Below are 16,916 nucleotides of genomic sequence, written 5' to 3'. Positions count from 1 at the left end.
ACGGTGGTCTTCGTGGGTCGCGTGGGACGGTGGACATGGGAGGCGATCAACTGGATCGAGCTGTGTGCGCGCTACGCCGTGTCGTGCTTTGACTGCGTCTCCAGGTGTTTGCATTGGTTGCGGTTCGCACTGGGCTGTGGATGGTGGAGGTCGAGATGATGGAAGTTCAAGTGGAAGACCGACGTGCAGCTCTTCGAGATGTTCTGCTTCTGCACTGGAGTCAGTGGAGAAGATGGTCGGAATTACGTAAACAGGCCAAAATAGCAAAAGTGTACTGTGTGGGTACATATGGCGGGCACGAGGAGCTTTGTTGTGGAACTGGAACGGTGGAACCGATTGTGAAGCTGAAAGAATGTCTGGTGGCCCTGGGAATGGACGATTCAAAACCTTAGGGAGCGTAAAAGCATGCACTTCAGCAACTTCAACTTTTTCTCTCTTTTTGTCTTCTTAATACAGCTGTATTAAGAGTGTAATAAGACTCTGTAATATGACTTTATGCCAGATGACTGTATTGTTCCAAGGCTAGCCAATCACGTACCATTTCCTGTTTTTATCGCGGCTGTACTGTACAATGTACAGTGTACATGACCGAAAAACTAAAAGGTTGGATGTGCAGTTTGTGCACATAGCTACTTTTACTGTGCATAATTATGACACATGGGATATTCGTTTTGTATTATTATGCATGGTATTTTACTTTAGACCTACTTTAGTATTCCTAGCATTATTATTAAAGGCAAAGCGAAGCATTTGCAAGCGCAATAGCTCAAACAAGGGGGGTAAAATAAATTATGTTATTGGACACTGAAAAATACTTGGTATTCAGGATCACAGTAAACTAGGCCTTTTATGTGTCACAGTAAACTAGGCCTTCAGGTTTGTCCTGTTTCCTGGGGTCCAGGAAGCTTTAGGTAAAATGTCCACACTAGTACCAAGCAGTATATATATCAGTTTGCACTTTGGTATAAGATTACTTACTGTAGCTTGGTATTACCTATCATGTGACATGTTGCCTTTTTAGTTTTACCTGCATTTGTTTAGAAAGTATATAATACTAGGCTTGGCAGAGCTAATATCATTTAGAAGAAATTCCTTGGGCAAGTGATTATGAGGTGTTGTAGGCCATGGAAAGAGAAAGACTGTGCTAATGTGACAAATTGTTTCCATTCATTATTATATTTAGGCTACGGTACATACTGTACATTTGTAAGTGGTACACTACACCACTGTCTGTTCCAAGTACTGAAAGTGCTATAATGTTATTTTTGTATGCATAAAGGACTGGTATGTTTGCTATATTATTATACTATATGTCCATATTTGAATCACGAATGAAACCTCTTATGCATCATGAAGTTGAACCCTTCCTATATATATTTGACAGGATTCCACATGCTGCCTGAGGAAGAGTCTGGTACTCGAAACATGTTGCAAAGTGGCCTGCATGTTCTTTATCTTTTTCCCATTTAAGTCATCATGCCTCTGTCTCTGGTCACTGGTGATCTTCACTCTTTAGCCTGACGGAGGGTGTGTAGACGACCACATGTCTACGTTATGTGCGGAGTTTCATCACAAGGGCATAATGCAGAGGAACATGCTCCCACTTCTGCTCCCTGCTGAAGAACAGGTGCTCCAACCAATCTTTAGGAGTCATTAATGTGGGGATCACCCTCAGCAACTGGCTTTCACACCGTGAACACAGAGAGCCCATGTCAAACCCTGCTATTGTTTTTGAGGGGCGCTAGGCCTTTTCAACTTAGGACCGGAGACAAGGACACCAAAAGGAGGAGCCCCTCCAATGCATGGCTTTTGAAGATTTGTATCATATGGCAGCCAAGTCTATGGACGTTAATGTTTGTTTAGGACACTAAATAACGTGGCCGATATGAATAAAGTGGACGTGAGGGGTGCTAGCCCCTCCCATGTCCAGCTTTGAGGGTCTGTGTAAACAAACAAAAGTTAAAGACAAAAGTGTGTAAACACAAACATTGAAGACAAAAGTGAGGACGCAAATTGTGATTGGCCAGAATGCGATGATGTATGATGACGTATGATAAGAGCGCCCCTCACTTCACACAGGTGTGATTCTTTTTTAAATATTCTTGTTCTATGCGTTTCTTATATTATCATTGAGATCATGTTACTGTGCGTTTATGTTAGAATGATGCATTAACTTACTGACAGCCTAAGTCTCTCAATGACTCAAGCCTTCATTGTCATTGTTTGACTATGTTATCTAAATAAAGTAATCTAGAAATGTTTTTCATATATATTTCTTTGTTTTCTGTGACTCTTTACAAAGTTAAACACCACATACACAGGGTGGGACATAGCAGTTTTGTCTAGTATTCACCCGTCACAAGTCCACTGCAGTGTCCAAGGCTTAAGTGCAAGACAAACAGTTTCTCACAGAGAGCCCCTGTGAGGTGGTGATACATTGATTTTTAGGTAGGTAAACAAACCAATAATTTAACAGCAATCAATTTAAATCTCTAGTTTGTCACAGCTGGCTCTATCAGAAGAGCACATGGCAAAGGCTCTTGAACTTGTTCAGCCCGGGGCTTCATTATTATATATTTCTTTAAAGATATTTTTCAGGCTTTTCTGCCTTTAATGATAGTACACACAGGGTGATCAGAAGTCCCCCTTTGCGTGGGACAGTCCCTCATTTCCAAGACTTTTCAGGTGTCCCACAAATTGAGACCGGCAGGCATCAGTGTTCAAATGCCCAAATATTTGGCTTTGTACTGTAATGCTCTCTCATTGTCTCTTTTCCTCCAAGATGTGTTTTTTAAGACATGAGAAAACATGAGAAATATCCCCTAGGCTACAGTACCATAAGCCATACCACCAATGACCAAAATTAGCATTTTAAAACAAAATGTGAGACGTCAGCAGGGAATAAGGGATTAATAACTAAATGACAGGCAATATTAGGCCTATGGTCAAATATGACATCAAGGCATTTAATAGCAACTTAAGTAATGCGTTGATATGATAACCCCATCCCATCCCCGGCCCTGTCCCACTTGTTTCACACAAGCAATACTTCTGTCCCTCAAATGAACAGTTCGGATCTGGTATACACACAGCAAAGGTCACCGGGATTCCAAACCGCGACACGCCACCAGGCGGCATTAGAGCCTGCATGGTATGCACCTGGACCACTCGGCCAGCAGGCGCCCCTCGCCCTGTGGCTTAATTTAACAGATTTAACAATGATTTGCATATAGCCTAATTTAAACTGAGGTACTTGTGTGGCTGCCTGCCAGTAACAGGCTCACAATCCAATTTAAGCCTTGAATCCGTTTTAATGAACTCTGGCTTAAATGAAGAAGAGAGACACACTGGAACAGTATTTATCTGCACTGCAGCATCTATACTTAGTAGCCCTGTCAGCTTCAATTACAGGGGGCCGTGAGAATCGTAATGCATGAGCCAGAGGATGCCTTGAAGTGTTTTCTGTGCCGTCTAATAATGTAATATAAATCTATTCAAAATACATTGATTTGATTTTATGCTTGAGCAAAAAAGGTGGTGTGTGTGGTATGAGACATAATGGCTCTTGCCACTCTGAAGTGACTTGTCTGGCTGAAATGTTTACGAGTTTTGATCCGCTGAAGGCCTCTTGATTTTCTTACCCTAATTTCAAATCACCATATGATGTGTTACTATCTAGTATCTATGAAGTCTGGATGGAATGTGGGAGAGGCTGGAGTGGAGAGACAAGCGAGAGAAACGGAGACACAGACTGAGACATAGAAATGCATATGGAGCTTGAGTGTGCAACTGTCTACCTCCAGTGATCAGCACCTCACTGTCTTCAACCCATGATGGGCATTACTTCTATTATAGCCTGTTTATGCATATTTAACACACTGATTAGATATGTCTCTGACGTTCTCCATTTAAATATAATGGCATTCCAAGTTAACACAAGGAATGTCACTAAAAAGCTAAGCTTCAAACCTCTAAAAACAAACTAATTTGACTACTTCTCAGCCTGGGCCCCACGACCCACCTTTTTCCCCAGCCCCTTTCGCTTGGTTGGCTCCGGGTAGAAGACAGGGTTAAGCAATTGAAAATGGGATTGACATTAAAAATAGTAAATGCGGCTTTGCCCTCAGTACCTGCGACAACGATCTGGTACCACCCTTCTTTAAAATAAACATGGGTAAATTTTCCTTCTACAGCACGGCTAGTCAGCCACCCAAGCGTGGAATTCCTTGACCCCACCCAACAGGTGTAGTTCATGATTGCATTCCATAAGGCCCAGAAATGTAAGCAGAACATGCAAATTATATTATTTGTTTTTTAAGTTTATGCAAAGAATTCTCATCTTGAATTGTGAAATAATATTTTAGTCTGTTTTAGTCTGTCTGATACAGACTAGACAAGAACTGTCTGTAGATGTATGGTATATAAAGTGAATGAACTTAGAATGATGCCCTCCCTAGTGGAAAAGGCAGGTGATCGTTGAACTGGCGCGTGCACAGACACACACACCAATTAACAATCATTTCCAGTGTGTTTTAGTTAGTATTACCCATGATGGTACATAAGCTGTTCATACAACCGTATACAACTACTGTGTCAGTGTCACCAAAGATATGGAGATAAGCCACGAACCCACATCATGGTTGCCATAGCAACTATGAATGATTTCTATGGCAACCCCTCCTCACTCCAAAAAAGAAACATTTCAAAGGAAACAAACTCAATTTGGAATCCATTTGGACAGAGTTCACATGAAGGTTTTTTTTTGTACAGTGAGAATGAAGCAAATGTCGCCATGAACGGGACAATAACAAAATATTAGCATTTTTTGTCAATTAGTCTATACTTAACCAACCCTGCATTATACTATGCAATACAATGGTGGTGTACAAGAATAGTGTCTTGTGAGATTGTAAATCTATTCTCACTGTTAAAAAAAAATACATATATCCATTAATCTTAATTGAGGAAAAAGTTTAAATAATCTCGTTATATTGAGGAGTCATATGAAACCATTATGCACAGTACTCTATTTAAAATGATGGTGCACATCTCAAGCCTAACCACTGTGGGGTCCCCCAGAGTTCTATACTTGGTCTCCTCCTTTTTCCCTGTAATCCAAAAATGATCTTGTTGTAGAGCGGCTATTCAATTTGCCCCAGAATATTATGGACGCTACTATTCATGTGTTTAAACAAAGTCATCATCCATTCTACTGTTCAAAGGCAGATCATTCTGCAACTGGAGCTTATGCTATTATACGCTATTCCTATAAAAAAAATCTGTGGATTTCTCTTGTGGAAAATAATTGTTCCCAAATGCCATACAATATGCCAAAGAATACATTAAAGTTCAACACATTATTTTATTATATATATATACATTATGTCTACATTAATTCACTTGCTCTTGGTACACCAATTCTTTCTGTGCAGGTTCTCCACAAAAACAGCATTACTGGTCACCCACAAGGGGGCAGCATTAGGTAACCAGCATGTGCCTTCTAGTAGTCCAACCCAGAGCATCTCCTCACCTTTGCCTCAATGGCAACATCCACAGGTGTTCTTCAGTACAAATTCCACCGTGTTATCGTTCCTTTATCCACGACGGACTTACAGAAAGTCATACAGGTACTTCACAATGTCGAAATTCACAGTTCTGTAATGAATAAACCATAAGAAAAATAAAATAAATGTTCAGCCCCAGAGAGTTGCAAATGATCCATGTGAAATATGCTTCCAGCCATGTATTATGCAGCATGCAGAACACAAAACAGACCTGGACATGGCCCTGACGAAGTCCAGACCGACAGCACATTTATACTTGGGTGCATCCAGCTGGTCATCGTGGCCCACCTGGGTCAGCAGCTGGAGGGTCACCAGAGCAGAGATCTGGAAGGATACCAAGGAAAACCATTACTCACTGTCCTACTGTTTTAATAGTGAACATCCTAATGCGTCGCGATGCAACGCAACGTGAGCTTGTAGATCTGCTATTTTCTAAAGAAAATATATATATTTGAAAACTTGAAATAGGACATTCTGTACAATGAGTACTTTTACTTTTGGTACTTCAAGTACATTTTGATGCCGGAGATACTTGTGTACATTTTTTATTTAATTCTGGACTTTTACTTGTAACAAGAGTATTTCTATATTGCAGTGTTGATACTTTTTACTTAAGTAAAGAATGTGAGTACTTCTTTCATCACTGAACACAGACCTTAAAGTGTCTGCTGAGCTACCATGATAGCAAACCAAAAGAAAAGGAGGGGGGGGGTGACTGAACAGTATCACAGCCTTCGGAGATCGAACCTGGGAGAAGATGCTGGCAGACGGAGCCACTCTACTGTCCACCACGCTGTAAAAGATGGCCAAGAGACGGTCCAGAGGGAAGGGCTTGGGCCCTAGCAGGTGGTTACTGGTCTAAAAGACACGGATGACCACGTTAAAAAGCTTTGTTGTACAGGAACATCAATTATGCAATCTCAACCTTGTGAACAAAATAAATGCTCTATGACTATGAATGCCAATTTATATTTAGGTTGGCCAATTTGGCAAGTTTTACACAACAAATAACGTATTTTCACATGGAGAAGTGTCACTTGACAATACAACTTTTTCAGTTGACACTTTGTCGAAACGGTTGTGTGATGATGTAGAAAATTAACAGGCCACATCTTAAAGGCGTCACCTTTTCATGTTTCTTCATAAAGGTTTTTGTTTTCTTTATTTTCCCGTGGTGCTGTTGAAGAGAGTCAAAGGGAAGAGTGAAGTCAAGAAATAATGTATACCAAGAAACACGTCTTTACAGAGAGATTGGTAGGCCTGTCACAATTCTTACATAATTGTTACATTATTTGTGACAATTAATCAGCAACTTAAATGTGTAATCGTGACAGCCCTGGATTTCACCGAGGAGGTTTGTCCGCTACCTTGACGAAGAAGCGCTTGTCCGTGCGGGCAGGGTTGTAGGACGCCAGGTAAGCACCAATCAACAGGAACTTCGAATAATATGGGAGCTCCACGTGAGCGTGAGCAGAAAGGCCTTGATAGGCAAAAAAAATAATGTCATGAATTCAATACACACATTCCCGTACACAACACCATGCACGCAATGTAAAGACAAGAGACACTGTAAAAACAATACCAAGTGTCCCAAATCCCAAGAATAGCACAAACCCTTTTTTATGATGATCTAATCTATAGTTAAAGCTGTAATGAGGAAGTTGCAACAACTGCAACACTTTTATTATGGGATACAGGCAACATCAAGACTAAAGCCTAAAACACACTCCACACAAGTATGTGAATTAAAGCTCCAATCCTTGAAGCTACACAAGAGGCGTGCGTCATTGTGTTCTGAAATGTGTCACCATGTGCTATTTTTCTATACAAGGCTAGAACAGAATGGAGTCTTCTTGGATTTGTGTTCACTTCTGTTCTATAGCAGGCTTTAGTTTCAAATTTAACTACTGTATGTGGGTTTACTACCGCCACCAGAGCAGAGCAGAGCACACTTAAGAGTACAGTATGTTTGCGCCACTGCCGCCAACCAGGCATTGTCATTTGCGTACTTGCATGGAATGTTTCAGGCTTAAGTGCGGATACAGTGTGGACAAGCTGAAGGAGTTTTGCTGTGTAATGTTCATCAGATACCTCGCATTACTCCAGTCTCCTTCTCCTCCGTTTGCTGAAGTTTCTCCCATTGAACACTGAACAGGGGATAGAAGGACAACATGGTCAGACAAAGAAACAGGTCCATGTTATGCCTGAGTGAGCCAAGAGTACTGTGTTCTACTGCACCACATTCAACTTCAATGTCATTATCACATCACAAGTGAAGTGTTAACAGGCGTTTTAAAAAAAAGTGGGTGATTTATTTATTTTTTGTACAAGCTCCCAACGTTTTGCAGTTTAAGACAATAATTGCAATGGCAGTGCTGACAAATGGTACCAAACCTCACTCAGTGCTCAACGAACTATCGGCGAGTTTGATCACATAGTCTCAAGTAAATTCATGAAAGATGGGTGACATACAGACCTGGACACTTCCCGAAGGTACACAGTCTGCATGGCCTTTTTCAAATGAGGCTCAATGTTTCTCCAAAGCTTGGGTGTGTCGCTCTCTTTCACTGAACACAGGAAATTGATAACCATTACTTTAAAAAGATTGATATACACATACAGTCTGTTGCCTAGATAAGGACCAGAAAAAAGCAGGGGAAAGTACAAAGAATGATATGTGTATGTGTGCAATGAGTATTGCATATAAATATATGTACTGTTAAATATAATATTATCTGCTCTAACTCTGTGGGCCATTGTTCAGGGGTCTGGCATGTCGCACCAAAACCACGTAATTCCACAGAAATGCATACATATACAGTATGTACAGTGTTATAGGCTTGCAGCTGTGTTTAAATGTCACCATTTCTCTGGTCAGCACAATATAGCAGAATGATTTAAAGGCTGTGTAGCAGCTGGAAAATCTAGGATTACAAATGGACAAAATGGAACCGTCTTACGATCCAACGCTTACCTTTTCCTTCCTCCAAGGGCTCACAGAACTTTGAGAAGTTAAGAGCTGCCTAATAGGGCAGAAATATAACATATGATCAACAGGACATCAAACACGCATCTATTTGTGTGTGTGTGTGTGTGTGTGTGTGTGTGTGTGTGTGCGTGCGTGTGTGCGTGCCTGACCAGATGCCGGAGTTCTCGCAGGTCTCTGCACACAGAAATGAAGACGCCCAGCAGAATGTTGATGTAGGATGCGTACAAATCCGGGGAATAAGATGGATGGCTGTCCTGGGACAGGATCTGCTGAAGCTCAGCTGACCGGAAAAAAGCCACAACAAATAATGTCGACAAAACCATACGTTTGTGAGGCTTTTAAAAGCAGTCATCAGTCAGAAGAACTCATACAGTACATATTCTACACAAAACAAATATGTTCCTTCAAAGTGATCCAGACACTGTTTTTTGTCTCGGTCACAGCCACATGTATAATTCACACAGTGTTTGGCTTGGAATGCAATGTTCCTCCACACAGTCTGCATTAAAAGTGTTAAAATCACAAGTACATTTGCCATCTCACGCCGCATCTGTTCTGTAAGTGTGGTCGTGACTCGTGAGGTTGAGTGATATATGCTAGGATTGCCTAGGATTAATGGTACCTTTACTGTAGTCAGGGAAATGGAGCTGTAGGGGCTCGAAGCAGCCAGTGTTGGGTCTGAACTTGTCCCAGACTATTTCACTCAGCAGAATCACGGTCACGTTGTCGTCGACCTATGAATACAAAAAAAATCAAGTGTAAATCAAAAGTTTCATGACTTCTTCTTTTAGGTTTTCTCAATTCCACCCAAACAACCTGAACTTTGAACATTCAGTGGATTTTCTGTGGTGTGGGGTTTTCTCTGTGTTCTGAAGCCTTTTGAGCGGCAATGAAAACAGGCAAAATCCCTCAACAGTGACATCTGCTGGCATCAGAGCACTTGTATATTCTGAAAACACCAGACCACAGAAAATCTACTGAATGTTCAAAGTTCAGTTTTTTTGGGTGCAATTGAGCTTAGAAAACCTTACCTTTTTATGTCACCAGACCTTTAACTGTTATGGTTCGTATTATTAGAAACAAAACTACGGTAATGTTATTAGGGGCGGCAGTGGCTCAGGGGTAGAGTGGCCTGTAGAGCAGCCAGATGGGAACCACGAGGTTCCCAGTTCAATCCCAGGATCCCCCAGAGTTAGTGTCGAAGTATCCTTGAGCAAGACACTGAACCCCCCTGATTGCTCCCGATGTGCAGCTTGGTACCCTGCATGGTTTCCTCCACCATCGGTATATGAATGTGTGTGTGAATGTAATGCACAATCTATGCAAAGTGCTTTGGATAAAAGCGCTATATAAATAAATACACAAATAATTATTATTATTGTGATGGGGCACAAGTCAAGCTGCTGCACAGTGCACATGTCATTAATTAGTGGAACCTTGCTGTTTTGTTGTGTTCTGTTTGATGTATTGTTGACTTAATACATAGAGGCCGCACAGAGCAATCCATAAACCTCTCTTGACACACACACACACACACACACACACACACACACACACACACACACACACACACACACACACACACACACACACACACACACACACACACACACACACACACACACACACACACACACACACACACACACACACACACACACACACACACACACACACACACACACACACACACACACACACACGCCACCTCATTATCACTTCACAGTTTTCTGACACTGAATGCTTTAACACCTGTGCGATCCAGAGAGACACCCACACTTCAACAATTCGCTTCCACAGTAGGAAATAAATAAATAAGAAAGTCCACCTCTGGTGCCTGTAATTAAAATGCAGTGAGTGAATGCCATGAATGATCTCATTAAGACTCTTTTACAATGGAAGGCCTCCTCAAAGCACGCATGTTCAAGGTCACTCATTATCAAGGGAGCTCTTATAGCACTATATTATCTCCCACCAAGAGAAAGCGCCATCTAATAAAAGAGGAACCAGTAAAACGTTTGAGTGATTACGGGGAAATTCTTTGGAGGAATTTTAGGATTATTATTTTGACTATAATCGGTTGAAGAGAAATCAATTACTAAACTAATCCTAGTAAAACAAGTCCATCATCTGAGCATGTCTTGGAAAGATTTGTTGAATGCTGTGATGTTTAGGTCATTATGTGACCACTGGAAATTGTATATTTATTTTTGGCCATTATACTTTTTGATTGGATGTCTAAACAGTGTGTGTGTGTGTGTGTGTGTGTGTGTGTGTGTGTGTGTGTGTGTGTGTGTGTGTGTGTGTGTGTGTGTGTGTGTGTTAACCAGATATTTTTGTGTTATTAACCGATTAAAATATAATCTGCTACCCAATGTAAAATGAATACTATACCAGTAATTCAAATAGTTAATTAATATAGCCCAGTCTCACCAATTCTTGAAAGCGCAGAAAAGTGGGTAGGAGGTTGGCATCCATGTCTCTCAGAAGCTCTGCCTTTTCCATAACCTGTGAAGTGCACAGTTAAGTTCAATGTGAAATTGGCTTAGGTTAGGAGGACAAGTATAATCCACTTCCACTATTCATACAGTGCTATGACACACACGGTGATGTTCAGATGCGACGTGAGCTTATTTTCAAACTATCAATGTGAACTATTTTAATAAAGGCTCTGTTGTTCTGGCTGAAGATCACATACAGTCAGGATGTTTGCTTCACTATTTGTGGTTATTACAATACGCATGACAGGGGAGGAATATCCAGGTGAGGATCATGTGTACTCACAATGTATCGTGTCTGCTCAGCGGGGCACAACGAACATTGTTGCCTGTAGACGCGAACAAAGTCAGACAGGGAAGGACTGCGGGGAAGCAAGGAGGTGGCTTCCGAGCCGAACAGGGACAGCAGCACTTGTTCAAACAGCAGAGCCACAGAGACACATTCCACACAGCTGACTGTGGCATGGGGCAACTGCAGGGGGGCGAAAAGAAAGGAGCACCTGATTTAACAACTTTTTTTTTAACCAATGTTTTTCGTAAATGCTCAGAAAGCGTTTGCCCATGTCCTATGCAATGCCACATTCTTTCAAAAATATTACATCTCCAAGGAAGTTCACAATAGGGCTTTCACTTCTAGTGATTTTTACTAGTCGACTAGTTGTTCAATTACCTATTATGTAAAAACTAATAATAATAATATATTTTTTTGGTATTTTTTTGGTACATTTAAAAACTGTGTATATTGGTGACTATAATCTTTGATTTCTTTATAATCAACTAGTCAACTACTACCAACAAGGTCGACTAGTGGATTTACTAGTCGACTTAGACTAGTTGAATAGTCGACTAGTTGCTTAAAGCCACAATGTGTCAAGCTTGTAGATGTGCTCTAGGGACGCACAGATTATCGCCCACATCTGTATTTATTGGCCGATATTTGCCGCTATCGGTCAATATCAGTATCGGCAAATAAAACTAAGATTAACCGATGGCAGTAGCCGAAGTCCAACATCTTTACCACTAGACCAAAGGGATATCCCTGTGATTCGGGGGAGATATTTTACTTTTAGGCCATCATGCTGAAGTTGTGAGCCATTCTGTTACACTCGGACCCCTTCCCACGGGGAAACCCGATCCAGGTCACGGCACCATTGTAACGCCCAGGATTCGAACTCGGGTCTCCCGTGTGAAAGTCCAATATCTTAACCACCAGACTAGACCAAAGGGGTTAAAGTGTGTTCAAACTTCAATCATGAGACAGGAATACTATAAGATAGTCATTGATCATCAGCACATCATGTGGCATTGTCACTTACCTCCAGCTCTGTCAACAAGGTCTGCATCACGTGGCTCTTCCCTGTGGCACGATGCCCATAGATGAAGATAGAGGGGAAGCTGTACTGCCCTGGCTGTGCAGACAGATACATGATGACATTAGTTCATCCTCCTATCACAGTGGCTTTCAACCTTTTTCATATCAATTCAATTCAATTTAATTTATTCAGTATTCTAGGTGGTCCGGCCACCATTTGATGAGATTTAGCCTCTTAGAACCAAGAGACCTTTTTTTTGTTATTGTCAGATAAAATTTTGTCCACAATTTGATGCTGTATTGATGTGGCAAACGTTGATCAAAATATGTTACATTCTCTAATTGTGTAGACTTCTTGTAAATTAAGTAGGCTTATTAAGGCAGATATTTAACAACAATGTAACACTTGAGAGCATAAAATTAAACCAAATGGACCACCAGTAAAGGGTACATTTGATTTCATTGTAAGCTCTCGGTCAAGAGTTAAATATCTACATTAAGGGTTCATTTGGAAATGGTTACCCGTTCTCCATCATTTAGCTGGGGACTACCTGGAACCCCCTCAAGCACAGTGAAAACCACTGTCCTATCGCAATACCAGCTAAATGCAAACCTTAAACTATTTAAAAAAAATGTAAATATAGTACACTAGTAATGGACAGTGTGTTGTTGCAGGCAGATATAACACGAACCTCTCCCAACAGTGACAGCAGCATGCCTGCTTGGATCTCTCTGCAAGGCAACTTCTCTGCAACACGTAGCAACCTGCCCTCCTCATAGCAGCCCGAATGCTGAAGAAGTCCAGACATGCTTCTCTTTGTTGTTCACACCGTATAGGAAATGTAATGTCCTGTTTCCCGAGCCTACCATACAGCTGAAAGACAACCATCCATGAGTTAGAGTTGGTGTTGTTGTTGTTACACTGCTCTAAGTGCTAACATTAGCCTACTGCGGTGCTGAGAGTGCCGACAGTTTCGCGCGCGCTCTCATAATATTACGTCAGAAAACCGTTCCCGCGGTGAGCCAATCACCAATGAGGAAAGAGTTATGGGTAATGTAGTCTCTGGATGGGGGTTCACCCCCCTTGTTTCTAAACGGGTTTATTTCTCTCTTGGAAAGCCTGGTGAGGCGAGGTTACTCTCACACACACACACACGCACGCACGCACACACACAGCCTATAACGGCAAGCAATCAGAGACTCTCTGACAGAGAGCCGAGCCAAGGAAGATGAATGCGGGACATATTTCATGTTTCACGCAGCAGTCTGACTCTGTCTGTCCTACAATGCGTTTATGGTGAGACTAGTAGAGCAGAGACTTAATTGTATGTATTCAAGATTTCGCGCGTAACACGTGAGTCGGACGGAGGATTATGGGGCTGCTACAATCCCCCTGCCGAGGCGGCTACAACAACCTCGGCTGCAACTCAGATTCTGTACGGGGTTATTATCGGTGCTCACTCACAGTCCGCAAGGAGCAGGTGTATCTACGTGTATAGGCTAGTAAGGCAATCTGGAGTCTGGACACGCTCCCATGGGAGACAAACAGCTGTGCCACACTACACCCTAAACTGAGCATCCTTCGACTTCGGTTGACTGCCTGGTGGTTAGATTTCTACGGATCAGGTGCGGTGGGTTGTTGTTACTAGTAAAACGCATGCATCGGGGTTAATATGAATGGAGACGGCAGAATATGCGGGCTCATCTCATAGAGGCTGCGTTGTGTTCTTCTTCTTGACGAGCGCGTGTCACTGTGTTGTATTGTAATGTAGTATAGGATTATGGGTGTATGTATGGATGGTCGCACACACACAGTAGTAGCCTATACAGAGAGCCAGAGGAGGATAACAACAGACGGTGCCGTTTAGATGCGAGAGTGCAGTGATGGTGTGATGATTGGTGTGGCAGCAGCAGCTGGGACCATGGACCACATTGGCTGGACATCAGTAAAAAGCAGAGATTTTCAAAGGCATTAACTAACTAACTGCAACGGCATTTATATGATTCGAATCGACAGACCGTATCGTGTTTATTTTTTTTCTTCTACCCCCGACATCTTTTAGTTTAGATATATAAATAAAACCATTTGTAGGCCTATTATAGACTATATATAAAATATGGTGCCCGGAGCCGGAGCTCCCACGACCATGCTGCCGGCGTCGGAGGCTGCCAAGATCTACCAGACCAACTATGTGCGCAACTCCCGTGCCATAGGCGTCCTGTGGGCCATATTCACCATCCTGTTCGCCATCGTCAACGTGGTGTGCTTCATCCAGCCCTACTGGATCGGAGACGGCGTGGACACGCCGCAGGCGGGCTACTTCGGCCTGTTCCACTACTGCATCGGGAACGGGCTGTCCCGGGAGCTGACGTGCCAGGGCAGCTTCACCGAGTTCGCCAGCATCCCCTCGGGCGCCTTCAAAGCCGCGTCCTTCTTCATCGCCATGTCCATGGCGCTGGTGATCGGCTGCATCGGCTGCTTCACGCTGTTCTTCTTCTGCGGCACCGGCACGGTGTACAAGATCTGCGGATGGATGCAGCTGGCTGCAGGTAAAGCGTCTATGTGTCTGTCTGTCTGTCTGTCTGTCTGACGTGTCTGTCTATCTGTCTATCTGTCTCTCTCTCCCCGCCGGTTTGTTTGTTGCCTGTGGAGCTCAGCTGGACGTTCACATTCACAACTCTCTGCCCAACAGGTTATATGATGCAGTCAACAGTTTGGAGATTGTACAGATGATTGATTGATTGAATACTTTATCAATTAAAATCAAATGAGCTTTGAGCTTGGCATGATGAGAAAACATATTGCCAAAGCAAGTGTCAAAATATAATAGATCTAAGTACTATACAGTTGGAGGGGGTTCAGCATTCAACAGTTTGCAGGTGTGATTCTTTACTTGAGAAAAGACAACGTTTACAAACATGTCCTTTAAATTGGGATTTGTCTCCAGAGTTGACTGACCTCAATATAATTAATAATACGAATTTCATCATTGTTGAACCTTTAACCCAGTGCTACTCAACCCGCAGCCCGTGGGCCGCATGCGGCCCCTGCTGCGGCCCATCTGTGGCCCATCATGGTCAAACCAATACAAAATATAATTAGTTATTTTCATTGGTTTTGAACAAGATTGTAATATTATATGGTTTGTTCCAAGATAAAGTGACATGGCCTGATGTCAGATGAGTATTAACCACTTATGTATTCACCAGTGATAATCTATTCATTATATTCTCTTGCACATTTTGTGAATGAAGCCTCATTTTGTAACTTCATCATTAATCACAATGTATTTGTGAATGGGGTTTGGCCTTATAGATGGAAATGTGGCTTTTTACTCTGTGTTCTCTTAATTTTCAGACTAGTAGTCTGTTACAAAATACATTTGTAAACGTTTAAAAAATAGACATTTTTAGCTTACAGTTGAGTAGCCCTGCATGCTTTAACCCAACAACATTACGTTGTTGAATGCTGCATGGTCTGTCTCCACAGCCCTCAATATGTCCGAGGTCAGTAGTGCTGTGGGCCAGATGTGACGCCTCTATACACTCCATTAAGGATTCACACACATTGCTACACATTGACCCCACAGCTCAAACCCTATAGCTATAGCAGCTGTGAGGAGATGGATTATATCTTGAGTCCTGTTAGGCTGAGCCATATCACAAGCCCATCTAATGAGCAACACAGCCTGAGCCTTAGATGTTTGCATCTTTAACACCCGCCTCCCCTCTCCCCTGTTCAAAGCCTGCCTCGTATTCCTCAGTCACATGTTCACCTTCCCCAATTTTCTCACCATCAAGGGAAACGGATATGAAAATGTATGCAGAGGAGCCGGGTGAGGTGAAGCGTGTTATTTTGAAATGCTGAGGGTTATATCTTCATCTTCACCATATCTTGTGAATGTCAGCAGCACCGACGATGACAGTTGACTGCTGAGCTGTTATTGATCATCACGAGAGCATTCACCCGCTCGCTCCGCCGTTGGTGCAATTCAAATCTATTCCTCAATCTGACCCGCTTTCTTCTCTGTCACTGCTCTCTCCTCCAGCTCACCCTCTACCAAATTGCCGTAGTGTGTCAAGGCCACTGTGAAATTGGCCATCAACAGATGCCAGGGGAGCTGTAATTGGCAATATCAAGGTGTTTTCTCTGCCTAAGCAGTTTGAAATCCAAATGTGATCCGGATCCTCCCCAAGGCTTTAGGTTAGGACATCAGATGTCATTTCAGGGCGGTGGTATTGACCACTGTGACATGCCAGCAAAGATTGCACACATGGCCCGGAGGCAAACCTTTGTGTTCCTTTTTAGCAAGGTAGGCCGAATATACGGTGTGATGAAAGAGGAATCCACAGGTGAATAAACAAGATGTCAACACAATTGTGTCAAATACATTTTCTAAATATGAAAATGTAACGCAACTTTGATCTCACCAGTTCACTGGTCGAGCACCAATGGGCTTGACACTCGCTTCGTGACGTAGATGCATAAAGGCCACTTGACTAAAGTGTATGCGGTTATGACCTCAGTGACGTGATGAATAACCGGAAATAGG

General features: G+C 42.4%; 2 protein-coding genes across 3 annotated transcripts in view; one reads left to right on the top strand and one right to left on the bottom strand.

Moving 5' to 3' along the window:
• Nucleotides 1–5,338: 5,338 nt before the first annotated feature.
• On the bottom strand, nt 5,339–13,385 carry orc5 (origin recognition complex, subunit 5). Its single transcript, XM_079494245.1, has 14 exons — nt 13,056–13,385; nt 12,368–12,460; nt 11,338–11,523; nt 10,987–11,061; nt 9,176–9,287; nt 8,703–8,833; nt 8,539–8,587; nt 8,041–8,131; nt 7,656–7,711; nt 6,932–7,044; nt 6,691–6,741; nt 6,312–6,422; nt 5,776–5,888; nt 5,339–5,655 (listed from the first exon to the last, which is right to left on the bottom strand). The coding sequence occupies exons 1-14, from the start codon at nt 13,170–13,172 to the stop codon at nt 5,610–5,612; spliced, it is 1,344 nt and encodes a 447-aa protein (XP_079350371.1). The 5' UTR covers nt 13,173–13,385; the 3' UTR covers nt 5,339–5,609.
• A 189-nt stretch (nt 13,386–13,574) lies between these two features.
• Nucleotides 13,575–16,916, top strand: part of lhfpl3 (LHFPL tetraspan subfamily member 3) — a 37,482-nt gene continuing 34,140 nt past the window's right edge. For both annotated transcript variants that reach the window (XM_079494287.1, XM_079494288.1), the window contains exon 1: nt 13,575–14,913. In XM_079494287.1, coding sequence (XP_079350413.1) covers nt 14,481–14,913 — 433 coding nt within the window. In that variant the 5' untranslated portion in view covers nt 13,575–14,480. The remainder of the gene's footprint in view (nt 14,914–16,916) is intronic.

This window comes from Electrona antarctica (assembly GCF_951216825.1).
Source record: "Electrona antarctica genome assembly, chromosome: 23".
Taxonomy (NCBI): Eukaryota; Metazoa; Chordata; class Actinopteri; order Myctophiformes; family Myctophidae; genus Electrona; species Electrona antarctica.
This window is presented reverse-complemented; position numbering and strand designations above follow the sequence as displayed.